We start from the raw sequence: 17,308 nt of genomic DNA on the forward strand, positions 1-17,308 counted from the left end.
TTATAAGTGGGGTTAGGATGTTGTCAGTGAAAAAGTTGGGAACCAGTGATTTAGAGTGACTTCCCCTACGTTCAATAAGAATAACTAGTCACATGGATAGTACTAGTGTATAGGTAAATTCGACATTTCTTCTTAAGTGAGAAGCTTTAGGTTTGTACAGCTTGTTAGTAGGGAGACATATTGATAAAAAAAAGCTGTTGATCAATTCGCAAGCCCAGTAGCAGACAACCTCCAGTGTGTTTACCCATCGACTTAAAAAAAAATCTATTTCATTTTGTACAACACATCGTGCTCAACCTGTTTGTTTATTTTGTCTTGAATTAAGTTAATGTAAGTAAATTTAGATTTACTTAATAATTTATCCTGCCGATTCTCTCATTACAAAATTAACCTGCTTAATATTTGTAGAGGACATAAGTTTAGCTTGAGAATACCGAATAGTCATGACATATGTGTAAATGAGATATCGAAAGTTCAAGAACCTCTGTTAATCCTCTTATACAGGTAAAGGTTATACAGTGGTTATAACAGAAAGTTTAATTCAGCCTGAAATTAAAATGTACAGATTATTCATAAAGGTAATACATAAACCTGTACACACTGGATTGGAATAGAAGTAATTACGTATGTCACATAATAACTTGTTGGGTATTGCACTAAAACTCTGGCTATCCATACAACTGTTTTGACTTTATTCATGTTTCTGTCATCAGCAACCATTTGAAGTTACTACCGAATGTAAGCAGCTGGCTAGTTGGGTGACTAACACAATTACTATTATTGTTTGCGCTAGCCGTCCCTAATTTAGCAGTGTAAGACTAGAGGGAAGGCAGCTAGTCATCATCAACCACCGCCAACTCTTCGTAAAAGAGTAACCAATGATTGACCGTCATATTATAACGCCCCCACGGCTGAAAGGGCGAGCATGTTTGGTGCGACGTGGATTTGAACCCCCGACCCTCAGATTACGAGGCGAACTCCTTAACCCACCTGGCTATGCCGGGCCGATTGTTACTATAAATAAATATTTTCTTTAAGTTCATTCGAAATTGCATGGTTTTCCCTTAATGCTTTTGTTTTCGTTTGTTTCAGCATATCTTTTCTGAATATACGTTTTACGCGTAATTTAGACTTATTTGTTGGATATCAAAATATCTGAATATTGTATGTTTTAACCACAGGTTTCTTCCTTAATATTTTATTTAAAATAATCACATTTTGAAAGTGTAGTTTGAGAAGGAATTATCATTAATGCATCACTAGCTGCATTAATGCTGAATATGTGTTATTTATAGCGAAGTATATAAACACACAGATTTCATAAAAAATATAAGGCAAAGCTTCGTCTCATATTGCGGCCCGGCATGGCCAGATGGTTAAAACGCTCGACTTATAATCCCCGTCACACCAAACATTGCTCGCCCTTTCAGCTGTGGGGAAATTATAGCGTTCGGTCAATCCCACTATTTGTAGCCCAAGAATTATCGGTGGGTGATGATGGCTAGTTGCCTTCCCTTTAGTCGTTTAGCAGTTTAATGCTAAATTAGGGACGTCTAGCGCAGATAGTTCCCATGTATCTTTGCAGAAATTCTAAGAACCAAACCTGTTGTATTAGCGGCTCGTCTTTCCTATTTTATTTTTAGATATATTACCAAATAACGTTTATTTACTTTTGTTATGAAACAATGTGCGTCTTAAATTTACTTGAAAGATTATAGCAGCAAATCTAGATTTATATTCGGTGTGACTATATATAATGTTTTTAATACTTTTCAATATTTAGGTTTCAGAATTTTTGGTCACGATATTTTTGTGTTATATAGTATATCTAAACAGTATTTTTATAGTATGTTTTTGAATACTGTCATTATTTTTCATTATGTTTTTTTTTATTTCACCGTCTTCTTTGTGTGAAAAAGGTAAACGTAACTTGGGTAAATAAAAACAAATTTCTGAGCACCCTGGATTGTTCTTCCAATCATAGAAGTTCGTTGAACCCTTAACTATATCAAATATAAATCCCTCCCACGGATTTGCGTTGTGTTTCATACATAACATTTTATTTTCGAATAAAAGAAACATTCGTTTTCTTATGTTGAGAACCACTGTACTAATATCTGTTTTGATTCTTTGACAGGTCTGACTTCCCGTTTAAGTGTTATAGTGTTGAGAATCATAGTGTATTCTTGCACAATTTAGTAATGTAATTTAATAAACACGCTGTCTAAATATTTTATAGATTGAAGTGCCTCCAAATTACAATTTTCAGTTTTTTTTTGTTTTTTTTAATCAGCAACAGTTATTTCACAAAACTATTTAAATATGTCGGTAGTATTTTTCACTTTCGTTTATTTCATAACATAAGTTATATCAGACGTGTCACGTGGTTATCTGTGAAAGTGATTTCTCAATCTCTCACATTTGACATAAATTTTTAAGGTTCATATAACACAAGATTTTCAGTAGTACATTCCAAAATGAAGTGGAAATATAAAGAAGAGCACACTTTCGAAAGTCGAAGGATCGAGGGAGAAAAAATAAGGAAAAAATATCCAGATCGAGTTCCAGTAAATTTATTTTTATAATTTTAGTATTAGGCCTAACGGTTATCTCAAATTCAGAGATCAGATTTAAAATAAACCTGAAGACAACACAACTATTCCTTTTTAACTTTCATAAACTTGTAAATTGTACTGCTAACTTTTGTTATTATTTGTGTTTCAATTGTAAAACATTTGCAAACGATACATGTGTTGATTTTGTAGAACTAGAAACTGATTTTTCTTTGTTTTTACTTCAGTTTAAAGCCTTAGTAAATATTTAGATACACTATTAGAATAATTAACATACATCATTAACATTTCTTGTATTTTATAAGGGATAGATATATTGTGCCAAACCAATTTTGAGCTTTGAAGTTGGATTTACTGAAAACACAAAAAATATTAATGTTGAGCTGTGTTTTCCTTTGAAAAACAAAATATGCAAGTTAGAAATAAATTCAAGGTTTGAGAGTGTATAGGTAATCATGCTATTTCACTAATGCTGACAGTAAGTTAACTTATAGTTCTGTAGTTTCAAGTTGCACAAACAAATTTTGTCAGGCTGAATGGAAATTTGTAAACTGGATCATAAGTTGTTTCAGTTTATGTGCACAATTGGACAATATGTTTTGTTTTGGTTTTTTACACATTAACACAGATGAGCTTTTAAGTTTAAATATAAAAAAGTTAATAAACTTAACTTTAAAAAATTTTGTTTCATAGGCAAAAATTGTGATTTTTAAATATAAAAATTACATTATTTATCATATTAATTTCAGTAATTACTTAAACTAATATAAATTTTAATAAAGTAAGGTTATCGTATATTGTAAAACAGATCTGGGGGCACTTGTATAAAAATGTGTACTGTACTTGCCGAGTTTTCAAATGCAGTCTGTACTGGAAAGACTTGCCGTGATAGCACTGTTGCATGACTCTGTTGATTGTGTCTGTTCAGAAATGAAAGATTTCCTGTAACTTATTGAAGGTTGTAGCTGTTTTCAACCAGGAACACTTTGAAGGACAACATATCCCACCCAGGAACACTCTCTAGAAACTGAGGAGTTATGGTCAACATAAAAGAGCTTTTTAAAAATTAAACATTGATAATTTGTTAAATTTGGCAGTGTATGAAGAGTTGGATTTTGAAAATGCTTGTTTTGAATACAACAACAACATTTTTTTTTTTTTTTACTTTATTAATATTTGACTGTCTTGTTACTTGTTCAAAAGTTGGTATCCATCTTATCTGAGCTCAGAATGCTAACGTTACTGGAATTTGAAAATTTTGCAGCATTTAACTATTAAACAAATTACCATACAATAGTAAAAACCATTTTCTAAAGCAGAAGTTACTCTGAAAGCTTTAAAACAATGTACATCTATCTTGTCTACACCTGCTTTTGTTGCTGATGTAATTTCACATGATCAAGTTTAGCAGCTTCAAAGATATGCCTTAATTATTAGTGTTTCTGTTTTTCATTACCTTATTAGTAAAAACATCAATGATGATTAAACCTTCATATTGACATGAAATAACTGCACAAAACTTTGATATCCTACTAAAACATTATTGGTTATAAAAAGATTGCTGTCAGAAAAAAAAAAACGTAAGTTATTGAGATACATTTCAAAGTCATATGACTTGGAATTAACCTTGGAGTTTCCAAATGCATAAACATATACCAGCATGCTGATTCCCATTTTGATGGACTTGGACATTTTCTCATCTTGATCCTTAAGTTATTTATGGTGGTACCTTACCAGTTACTTCACACATGTACTTTCATGTCTATCTAACATAACTTTATGGAGATACTAGAGCCATTTGTCTGTTCAGTGCAGTAAAGTAATAATGGGTTAGTGGGTTTTCATTTTGTTTTATTTGCTTTTGTTGATGTCTTCAATATTTGTTATTATAGATAATTGTTGAGAAGGCTCTCAAAGCTCATATTGGTGACTTAGAGAAGAAAAAGTACCTCGTGCCATCAGACCTTACAGTTGGGCAATTTTACTTTCTTATTCGAAAACGTATCCATCTACGCCCGGAAGGTACATTGTTTATCTTTGTAAACAACGTAATTCCTCCTACCAGTGCAACAATGGGTTCTTTGTATCAGGTAACAAAATGTGCAGTCTTAATATGAAATGTTTTAAAGATGCTTGGTCTTTTACAGTAGTTACGTAGAAATTAAACGTATTTGTAATGCTATTAGTACTTTTATTATATAGTGTATACTCGCATGAGATGGCTAAAAAAAATTATAATGCTAAAAATTGTTTCATTGCCTGTGATGGACAGAACACAGACAGCTAGCCCATTGCTTAGCTTTATGTTTAAAATTATATACCTAATGGTAATATTTCAGTTACTTAGATTGTGGGAATAATTGAAAATAATGATAATCTGAAACCCTAATTTTAATTAGCCTATTATTTTAATGAGTTGTGACTAATGGTTTTCAACTGCAGTACAGAATTACTTCTAGGGGGTAGAGGGTAATGGCTCGATATAGTAGCTATATCTCAGCACAGCTCAAACAAATGCTGATGGCACTACTGTGGTAATGAATTGCAAGCAGGATGAGGGGAGTTGATGTGAATGTTTAATGAGATGTCAGAAGTACATGATAATGTGTAAAATTAACAGGAGGGTACATTACTGGGAAGGGTTGAGTGTCATTGGATTAAGCTGTTTAAATTTGAAGTAATATAGAACAATGAAGAATCTTAATGCCAGTATTTTGATTACTAGATATAGATGAAGTAATTGGAAACTTGCATATGAAATTAAAAGTTTTTTTGGTGATTTATAAAAGTATTTTTAATCTTAAGATTAAAATTATTATGTGTGTTGGATAAGTAATATGAAGGTAAAACAGGCAAAATATTACTTAAAATCTTTAATAAAACAAAAATTTGATATTTTGTATGTGAAAGTATTGTAATGTTTACTAAAAATCTGCCAAATTTTCTGAATATTTACTTACTAATTTGAAAGTAATAGAATGAAAACTATAACAAGCACAGAATGGTTATGAGGTTGGTCTGTGGTTTATGTGAAAACTTATCTACCACCTGCATACTTATATAACTGTGTGTAGGAGATGGATGTAAATCAATATTTATGTGGAAGGTGTCACACATGTATCATAGTGATTATTAACTTGTTGCAACTGTTTTAATGTCACATATAATTTATCTACAGGGTTTCTGTGTGACACATGTATCATAGCGATTATTAACTTGTTGCAACTGTATTAATGTCACATATAATTTATCTACAGGGTTCCTGTGTGACACATGTATCATAGCGATTATTAACTTGTTGCAACTGTATTAATGTCACATATAATTTATCTACAGGGTTCCTGTGTGACACATGTATCATAGCAATTATTAACTTGTTGCAACTGTATTAATGTCACATATAATTTATCTACAAGGTTCCTGTGTGACACATGTATCATAACGATTATTAACTTGTTGCAACTGTTTTAATGTCACATATAATTTATCTACAGGGTTCCTGTGTGACACATGTATCATAGCGATTATTAACTTGTTGCAACTGTTTTAATGTCACATATAATTTATCTACAGGGTTCCTGCCCTTATTTACATGACATTGCTGATAGAATCCCAATTCTTTTTAACTACTGTATGGTCGATTTCGGCCACATTACATAAAAATGTTATACAAACATATAAACCACCTCCCACAACAGAAATCTTTAAGCCATAGTTTAAAAGGTAGCACCAAACTCAGTTTCAAGCATTGGATTGGCAGTCACAGTAATGGCTGATGGTAAGTGTTGAATTATAGCCAACACTGCTACTGTTTATTGATGTTGCTGATAGAGCACCCATTCTTGAAGCTGATTGTGAAGAGTGGTAAGAATCATGCAAGTAAGAGATGGTAATGTTAGGTGAGGAAGAAGTTTTGTAGCTATAGGCTTTACTGAGAAAATATTTAATTTCAAATAAAATATGCAGCATTGGTTGCCCACCAGGGTTTAATGTCATAGATGTGTCACAACCCAAATTCCATCAGAAATGGAGAGGGAATATATTAATAGTTGTTACCATATTTCGTGGCATATAAGACACACTTTTTCCTGATGAAATCCTCTAAGAATCATTCTACGTTTAATATGGAATTAAAGGAAATGCATCTATTATTCTTGCTTCCCTAAGCTAAATTCTACACACCCTGTACCCAGATAACTGTACATTAAAATGTAAGAATTAACCAGTAGAAAAATATATGATTAGACTTACAATTGCTGAAAAAGTCCTAAATATAACAGTAGATTTATAACAGATAATACTCCAAGATGATTAGTGTTGGTCCAGCTGACCATTTCATCTGGTTCTTCACTGCTAAGTACTAAATATTTTTGAGTTCTCGTAAATGTTATTGTCTACTACAGTTCCTATTTGCAACATGCAACAGTTCATAAACTGCTCTTGTGGAAAAGACACCCTGGCCTATTTCCTTACTGCCATTTTAGGCCATTTCAAGGGACATTCATATTTGCAATGAACACCAACAGATTTGTGCTTGTCATTTGAAAACTATATTACTTATGTCTCCTTACCCTGGAGTGACTGGAGGTAAATTCTGTTTTTTATATTGGTTATAATAATCTCATTCAAGGACAGAAAAATGCTTTGATACATACAGATCTAACCAAAAACACCTCAGATGTAAAAAAAAAGGTGTGGCCTTAAAAGGATTGAGTGTGTGACTTAAAGGAATGTAATGGAAAATTGATGGCCAAACTGATAGTTACACTTACAACACTGATAAGAGTTTTATAGCAAATATTTATTCATTATACAGTCAAACTGCATATTTTTTCTTCATTTTAGAGCTTGTAGCACGATAGTGGGTAAAACAAAAAATGTGAAGATAATCAAAATTGGAGATGTCTTGGGTGTTTTTTAATAGTTTGCATTTAAATTTAGTATGTGAAGTAGGAGTCCAGTGGAGCACATCTTCTGAAAACATGTGATAGTTTGGATTACAATAGTCCAAGATACAGAAGGTGGAAAACTGTCACCCTTGTTCATAACACACTGTATTCTGTAACAGGTTATCTTGGCTGCACCACATGTGTCTTGATGTTTCTTTTGTAGCTATTCTTTGCTAAAACATGGGTAGGTCTTGTATGCACACATATCTTGCATGCTGTAAAATACAGTAATTAACATGTTCTTGCACGTAGTGTGTGTAGAATGTCACTCCTCTAAGAGGAAATGTGGCCAACTACAGCAAGATCATGACTGGTCTTACCATGACCAGTAGAGAGGAGAATAATAACAATCATCAGAAGTATTTAATATGTGTACTTGTATGCATATATACTGTTGTAACACATTGTCTTATAATTGTTTTGAGTACATACTGAGACATATGTACCACTTGAAAATACATATGGCAGTCTATATACATTTATATGGCTTTACAACTTAAACTGTAAAGCTTGTATATATTTACGTGTGTGTGCATATGTATTTTTATAAACATTGATGCATGGCGTGTTGATCGTTATGTTCCGTAGTGATCATATATGCTGTACCACTGTCAGTGATGTCAGGAGCAGCAGCCATCCAATCAGCATGAAGCCAATCCAAAGGATGCCCTTGTATCCCGACTGAGCATTATACACCAACTATATATTTCACTAAACTAAACTGTTTTGTATTACTATTATACAAATTTATGTTCAAGATGGATATAAAAAACAATGTTGTTAAATTTGTTAATTTACAAAGGGAAAATAATCTTCATAAAAATACAGAAACAAGTAGCTTAAAGTGAAAATGAAATTACCAGAAAAGTAAGCGAATAAGTGTAAGGTTTCAGACACAGTGTTAACACTATTTCCTTAAGCTATGAGTCCCTATTTCGACTCCATGTATGAAAGCTGTAATATTTAGAAGTCAAAACAGGGATTTATAGCTTAAGAGAAAAGTGTCAACACTGTGTCTCAAACCTTGTTCTTATTTGTTTACTTTTTTCAGTTGTATTTTCACTTTAAGTGACTGAACTTCTTTCTATAACGTTTCGAAGACCACCATTCCTCCTTTATAAATTAATAATTTTTAGTAATCTTGTAATTCTGGTTTCACCAGGTTTTGTTATGTTTCAATATAAATGAGACATAACCCTTGTTCAAGATGACTACTTAGGATAAATCTTCAGAATTTAATATTTGTTTGTTTGTTTTTTTACTTTGAATCTTGTAAATCAATTAATATTCTTTTGTGATACCTTTAGATCCTACATTAATATTTTTATTTTGTTTTCACACTTTATTTAAGTTTCTTCAGAACAGTTTAATGGGTTTTTAAGATCTGATCACTGGTGAAATGCTTGTCTTTCTGTCTCAGTAAACATGACAGAAATTATAACTGATTTTTGATATGAAGAACTGGATGATTAACTCTGTTAATAAACATAATTTATTACCTTTAAATATAGTTCCAGTAGTTAGTGTTGTGCAAAATAATTTGAAATTATAATAAGCAATTAATGTCATGAAAATAATACAATAATTGCAGTTGGTGTTTTTAATTATTTTTACTATTCAAGTTATATCGCTATTATGGTTTATCATTATATTTTATTATTAATTCAGTATTGTATGGTTTAATTACTTAGTGTCACAACTTACGAAAATAGACAACTAATCAAATTAGCATTTCTGCCTTATAGTGTTTTAAATTATTACACTAAATAAATAAATTAGATATATGTAATTGATCAGTGAGGTCAACTATGAATCAATTAGCAAATTCCACTAATTGATAATTACAGGAAATATGTGTAAATTCTGTATCAAATAGTGTAAAGACAACAACAGAAATTTCAGTTGTTTTCTTCATATAACAATTGTTTTTGTTTTATTTTATTACAGGAACACCACGAGGAGGATTTTTTTTTGTATATGTCATACAGTGATGAAAATGTTTATGGAGCATAGAATGGGAAAAAGGAAGGAAACTGAAACTTGTCTGTTAAAACTGTAGTATCATTATATGCTGTAATACAAGTTAAATTTGAAAAGTAAAATAATGTGTTGTCTAATGCAATCTGTGCTAAAACAATTTTGTCAGATTACCATAAGAGAATATTTCTATAGGTTCTTTGATATTGATTTCTTTTAAGGCATTGCCTTAATAATAACTATGGTCTTTGAGAAAATGTAATATTTTATATAGTAGGTAATAAAGCTTCTCTCGGCATGTAGTAAAATTAACATTTTGCTTTGTACAATCTCGTAAAGAGTGTTATAATCATATTGTGTAGGGTTACAGATTTTGAGGAGATGGTTTATATAATAAGGCTAAGTCTTGTCACTTTCAGACCATTTGATCGTAATAAATAGTAGTGCATAAAATCATTCTTATATAAAAGTCTTAAAAAAGAAATTAAAACTTTACTCGCAAAAAATTGAAATGTACATTTCTACTGCTAGTTTAGTAGTTTTGTTAACCAATTGAGAAGTAGATATTATTCTGAGCTAATATTTGAGATTATTTCAAAAACAAACATCAGAAGATAATTCTAATTTTTTAATATTGCTGCTACAGTTTTTTTATATGTTACAAAAATAATGCAAGTTATTTTAGTTGAGTGTATGGCTAAGTGTTGTTTTAATTTTGCATATTAGTGAGAGTACTGATAAATTTGGCAAAAGCTTAAATATTTGAAATTTTTGTTTCATTAAGAAAGTTAATAATGAAAATGTTCTGCTCTCAATATGGTAATTTTTGTAACATACCTATTGACGTTACCCAGTAGCCAAAACTGTTTTATTTTTTGTTCAATGAAGCAAATTATCTTCATTTAGCTGCTTGTAGTTTAAAATCTCAACATGTTAAGACTTGCTTTTTTATGGATATATATATGATTTTTTATATTTAACCAAGATTCCTGCACCTTGACTGGGCATAAGTAACATATTATGGAGATATGAAATTTTTACTTATTAGTAAATGGTAAATAGCATTGAAACATAATTTCCAAATATATATTATGAAAGTGTTAATTGTGGTTTTTATCCTAAGAGTTGCCAGTATTTCAAACACTATGGATGTGGCTAACATTTCCTAGTTGTTATTGACAGTAACTTCTAAGATACAACAAAAATAATGTTCGTAAATAAATGTTTGGTATCTGTGAGAGTGTACACAATGATAATACATGTCATGTGTTGGGTCTTTTGGTTTCACTTAAAATGTTTATTTTGCAATTGTGATTAATAGAAACAGTCAAAAGTGTAGTAAAGAATTTTATAAAATGCTCAAACCTAGCATTGTGTTTTTTACTTTAAGCTGTGCTCTAGTCTAAAGTTGTACATAATTTGCTGTAAATTACTTAATTTCATGTGTTTGGTATTCTTTTTGAATGCATATATGTATGTATTGACCTAAGAAAAATGAGTAAATTGTAATTAAAGTTAATGACAATGAATGTTTCTGCCAGATTACTTTGTTTAAAGTAATTAGTGTTATTTCATGGTGGTTAAAAAGTCATAACCTTCATTCCACTGAGCAGTTTTTATACCTTGTTTCACCAGTAAGATAACAAGTGAATACCTGTATATTTTTGCCTTTTACATCATTGTATGTAGAGAACTGATAAAAAGAACCAATGAAATTATTCGTTTTGTATGTAAGATGCAAAGAGGACCAGCAGTAATTAGTTGGAGTAACAGGACAGTTTGTAGCATTTTTATACCAAAATAAATTTGTGTTGAAACATTGTAGGATTAAAACATAACTATTGTTAATACAGTACATGGAAGTAATTTTTTTCTAATTTCATCTGTGTAAACACATTGGGTGATGGGTTAAATGCTAAATTTAGTACACTGTCCAGAGGAAAACTAGCAGTGCCAAGGAACAGTGGAGCATAAAGTGGTAGGTTCTCTCTGGAGAGAACCACCCTAGATATGTTGGGTCCAGCATGGCCGTCCACTGAAAGTTTTCATGGAGGAACAAGATTAAAATCAAGGATCGACAGACCCTCATTCGAATTTGATGTTACAGTTGGTGGGTTTGATATTTGTTAGAATCATTATTAGTGTAGTTCGTAAATACAGCTAGGACTAAATTGGCAATATTAGGCCTAACATTACAGATATATCTATGTATATTATCAATTTTGCGCCTTTTTGAATGTTGGATATGGTGAAGGAGATGGTTCCAATTCTCGAAGTTAATTTTTTATCTGTGTAAGAAGCTTAGATAATCAGTATAAATATGGGAAGGAAAAACTTACAGTTGAAATTATATAATGGAGAATTTTTTGAATTATTCAATTTATAACGAAGGAATTCAGGAAGTACAGCCGTTATACAAGAAAATGCACTGCTTGCTGAGATAATTTATATGAATAAATTACTTAATACTTAGGTTTTAAACTTACGATACCATTTATTTATATTTTAAAGTTACTCTTTAGACCTTACTGAATATTATAAGTGAAAAACTAACATGGGGAGTTAGGGTCTTCTCCCCCACTATTTTTAATTTGACAAATGGACTTACTAAATAATTGATAATGTTTTTAATATTAAATGCACAACGTATATCTAATTTTTTAGTATATTTTTATAACTTATAATAACATATGACAACTACATTCAATATTAGACCAAGCCGAAACAGTGTATCAGAAAATATTCCCAGTTCCCTGAAAACGGCTGTTAATCTAGCAAGTTCATCTTACTCTAATCGTAATTTTTTTTAACTTTACAAAGTATGACTAGAGAACGGCTTGCTGGAATCGGCATCTAACTCGTCTCTAAACAACCCCTTATATGAAAAATATATATGTAAAAACGGGTGGTATGGATAGAGAAAACTGTATGTAGAGGAGCGAACAACGTGACGATGACCGAAGAAGGTCGAGACGTTGTTCACTCCTCTGCATAAAATTTTTCTCAACCCAAACCAGCCGTTTTTATATATGTATTTTTTGTAGGTTTTTCGTCATCACTTATAACCCATTATACGTTTTAAAAATAATCTAAGACAAATGACTGTCAAAATTCGTTAGGCTAATCTTTTTTAGCGAGAAGCAAAAGTTTCTGACCACCCCAAGTTTTCTTTCAGGCTCCAAAATTTCTTTTGAGTTTCGAAAGGTTTTTTAAACCTAAATTCCTGCCACGAATTTGATTTGTGCCAGAACTGCAGGCCTGGCATGGCCTAGCGCGTTAAGGCGTGCGCTTCGTAATCTGAGGGTCGCGGGTTCGCACCAAAACATGCTCGCCCTCCCAGCCGTGGGGGCGTTATAATGTGACGGTCAATCCCACTATTCGTTGGTAAAAGAGTAGCCCAAGAGATGGCGGTGGGTGGTGATGACTAGCTGCCTTCCCTCTAGTCTTACACTGCTAAATTAGGGACGGCTAGCCCAGATAGCCCTCGAGTTGCTTTGTGCGAAATTCCAAAACAAATAAAGAAACGAGAACTGCATATTAATATTGTTTGATACAAGAGATAGCGTTATATTAGCTACTAAAAAACTAATTGCTTTTTCCGTTGTCTAATATTCATACACTCAAATTATGAAGTTGTGTTTAGATCAATGGAATATATTAAATTATCTCTCGATATTGATAAACAAAAGAATATTAAGCAATTTGGAACACTAGGACCATCCTAATGACTAGTGTGGCGTGTTATAAGAGACAAAAATCCACAAAATGTAGTTCACGGAACCAAAGAAAGTGAGTTTTCTTATAGCAAAGCCACATTGAGCTATCTGCTGAGCCCACCGAGGAGAATCGAACCCCTGATTTTAGCGTTGTAAATTCGGAGACATACCGCAGTACTATCGGGGGGGGGGGGCGGAACCAAAGCAACATAATCATGTAGGATCTAGAAAAGAATTGCACTTCTCGTGTACGCACGTTGCTTCCTCAACATATCAGTTCAACTGTCACATACTCTGGAAAATACTGAAGTCGTAAGACATAGCATTTATGTACTTCCGTATGATTGGACTGTTGAAACAAGGAAGGAAAACTTTCGTACTTGTAATAAAATGCATTGTTAAAGGGTTCTGCAGTGGAAACTATACATCAGATCTATTGTTAAGATGTATGGTCATCACAATTGTTTCAATAACATACTCAACCTATAATATTTAATGTATAAAACATCATATGGAATCGAAAAAAATATTGACTTAGCAGAATTTTCATTGTGTTCTCCCAAGTTTTGATAAATTTCGAGTTAAAAAACAACATATATAAGCAGGAAAGAAAAGTTAGAGAGACGTTTAAAAATGGTTTAGTTTATTGCGCTAAAAATACCAAGTTTGTTTTCAGAGAAATGGATTATTCCTTCTCGAAAACTGCTGTAGTTATAACTACTGTGGAGGAGGGGGTATTATATGTAATTAATATGCATATGTAAATTAATAAGTAATAACTAATCAATGCTTTATTAATTAAAGCTTAATTAATATACATGCAAATAAATAATATTCACGATTTAAATTCAGATTAACTTATTAATTAGATGTTAAGTTTGTTTTGGAATTTCGCACAAAGCTACTCGAGGGCTATCTATGCTAGCCGTTCCTAATTTAGCAGCGTAAGACTAGAGGGAAGGCAGCTAGTCATTACCACCCATCGCCAACTCTTGGGCTACTTTTTTACCAACGAATAGTGGGATTGACCGAAACATTATAACGCCCCACGGTTGAAAGGGCGAGCATGTTTGGCGCGACGGAAACGTGAACCCGCGACCCTCAGATTACGAGTCGCACGCTTTAACACGCTTGGCCATGTCGGGCCTAGATGTTAAGTAATTAAATGATTAATATCCGGGTAATAATCAAATTTATATATAAAATTGTTAATGTGCAAGTCCTTGACAATCTGTGGATGTTTTTTCAAGAAAAAGGGATTTTGCTAGAATATAGGTTACATCATTATCATAGGTCTATTGTTAACATTGATCTTTGCATATTATTTCACTAGATTTCTAGTTTTCATTTTAATAATTAATTTTTAAGCACGTTCTGTTTGAACATACGAGGGCTGTTCAAAAAATACGCGGACTGACGTCATAAAACAAAATGTACTTTATTTAGAAATTACAGGTCTGGGACCTCTTCAAAGTACTCTCCTCCCCAACGCACACACTTATCCCAACAGTGTTTCCACTTGTTGAAACAGTCCTGGTACGCTTCTTTGTAATGTCCTCCAGCTGCTTCGTCGCATTTGCCTCAATCTCGGCAATCGTCTCAAATCTTCTTCCTTTCAAGGGTCTTTTGAGTTTGGGGAACAAGAAAAAATCGCAAGGAGCAAGGTCAGGTGAGTAGGAGGGGGGGAAGAACAGTGATCGAGTGTTTGGCCAAAAACTCACGAGTTCTGAGGGCTGAATTTCGCAGCAACGCGGTGCATCTTCAATTTTTCGGTCAAAATCTCGTAACAAGATCCAACTGATATCCCACACTCTTCAGCAAGCTCCCTGACAGTCAGATGTCGATTTGCCCGCACCAGGGTGTTGATTTTGTCGACGTGTGGGTCGTCAGTTGACGTGGAAGGACGTCCAGGACGCTCATCATCTTCAATGGACTGTCGACCATCCTTAAAACGTTCATGCCACATAAAACATGCCGTACGCTTCATAGCAACATCACCGTAAGCCGTGTTAAGCATAACAAAAGTTTCAGTCGCAGATTTTCTAAGTTTAACACAAAATTTCACAGCAAGTCGTTGCTCCTTCAGGTCATTCATTCTGAAATCCGCCAAACGAAAAAATCGCACTTCACTTAAAACCGTGTAGCTAATACACAAATGAAGATATCTGCAATCGGGAAATGGCGTTGTAATCAGCTGATCTGTGCGAACCTAGCGACACTAAGCGGATTCCCCTGGAACCAACTGGAGCCACGCAATTCAAACAGTCCGCGTATTTTTTGAACAGACCTCGTAAGATACGATGGTTTCAACAGATTTCAATCTTTCTTCCTAATAAAGAATTCAGATCGTCACATACTTTACATTTTCAAATAGGCTATTATTTCGCTTATATGAAATCCCAATATAGTTTAATTAGATATTGTTAATCTATATTAGTTAAAGCATAGAATTAAGGAAACTGAAAAGTGATCGTTATTACTATATTTCATTGTTGCAATATACACTACATGGCCGAAAGTATGTGGACACCCGACCATCACACCCATATGTGCTTGTTAAACATCTCATTCCAAATCCATGGGCATTAATATGGAATTGGTTCCCCCTTTACTACTATAAGAGCCTCCACTCTTCTGGGAAGGCTTTTCACTAGAGTTTGGAACATGGCTGCGGGGAGTCGCTCCTATTCAGCCACAAGAACATTAGTGAGGTCGAGCACTGATGATGGGCGAGAAGACCTGACTCTTAGTCGGTGTTCCAATTCAACCCAATGGTGTTCGATTTGGATGAGGTCAGAGCTCTGTGCAGGTCAGTCAAGTTATTCCATACCGACCTCGTCAAACCATATCTTTATGGACCTCTCTTTGTGCACGGGAGCATTGTCATACTGAAACAAAAAAAGGGCCTTCCCCAAACTGTTGCCACATAGTAGAATCACAAAATTCTCTAGAATGTCAATGTATGCTGTAACAATAAGATTTCCCTTCACTGTAACTAAAGATCCTAGTCCAAACTATAAAAAACAGCCCCAGACCATTATTCCTCCTCCACAATACTTTACAGTTGGCACTATGCATTCAGGCAGGTAGCCTTCTCCTGGCATCCGCCAAACCCAAATTCGTCTGTCAGACTACCAGGTAATGAAGTGTGAGTCATCACTTCAGATAACGCGTTTCCACTGTTCCAGAGTCCAATGGCAGTGTGCTTTACACCACTCCAACCGATGCTTGGCATTGCACATGGAAATTTTAGGCTTATTCAGCCATGGAAACCCATTTCATGAATTGAAGCTCCTGACGAACAATTCTTGTGTTTACGTTGCTTCCAGAGGTGTCCCCCGCTAGTACAGTGGTAAGTATACAATTTACAGTCTGCTAAAATCAGAGGTTCTCTTTCCCTCGGTGAATTCAGCAGATAGCCTGGTGGAACTTGCTATAGAAAAAACATACGCTTCCAGAGGCAGTTTGGAGCTCAGTAATGAGTGTTGCAACTGGGGGCAGACGATTTTTACGCGCTTCAGCACTCGGCGGTCCCGTTTAGTGAGCTTTTGTGGCCTAACGCTTCGTGGCTCAGCTGTTGTTGCTCCTAGACTTTTCCACTTCACAATAATAGCACTTTACGTTGATGGGGGCTCTAGCAGAACAGAAGTTTGGCGAACTGACATGTTGGAAAGGTGGCATCCAAAGACAGGGTCACGTTGAGAGTCACCATGCTCTTCAGTACGACCCATTCTACTGCCAGTGTTTGTTTGTGTACGGAGATTTCATGGCTATGTTCATATTTGTCATTTATATATTTAATTATATTACATGTGTTTTAAAAAGGCGGATGGGAGTTTCTGTATGTGGATAGTGCGATTAGTCTATTTAATGTACAGTAGTACATTGGTATAATTTTCGCTTTATATTTAATTTACATCTTTTGATGTTGTATATATAAAACACTTATCGCCAATTCACTAGTTTTCATTTCTGTAATTAATATTGGCTGATTAGAAATTTTCTTGAAAAGTTTTTATTGGCTAAAATATCACAGTGATCATTTATTTTGTACCAATTGAAAATGAAATCTCAATGTTTTATACAACTTTAG

General features: G+C 33.5%; 1 protein-coding gene across 1 annotated transcript; it reads left to right on the forward strand.

Moving 5' to 3' along the window:
- Positions 1 to 2,114: 2,114 nt before the first annotated feature.
- On the forward strand, positions 2,115 to 11,028 carry LOC143227869 (gamma-aminobutyric acid receptor-associated protein-like). The gene is made up of 3 exons (XM_076459223.1): positions 2,115 to 2,567; positions 4,466 to 4,663; positions 9,470 to 11,028. Exons 1-3 carry the CDS (start codon positions 2,478 to 2,480, stop codon positions 9,533 to 9,535), a joined length of 354 nt encoding a protein of 117 aa, XP_076315338.1. The 5' UTR covers positions 2,115 to 2,477; the 3' UTR covers positions 9,536 to 11,028.
- The last annotated feature ends 6,280 nt before the right edge of the window (positions 11,029 to 17,308 follow it).

This window comes from Tachypleus tridentatus, chromosome 10 (genome assembly GCF_004210375.1).
Source record: "Tachypleus tridentatus isolate NWPU-2018 chromosome 10, ASM421037v1, whole genome shotgun sequence".
Classification (NCBI taxonomy): domain Eukaryota; kingdom Metazoa; phylum Arthropoda; class Merostomata; order Xiphosura; family Limulidae; genus Tachypleus; species Tachypleus tridentatus.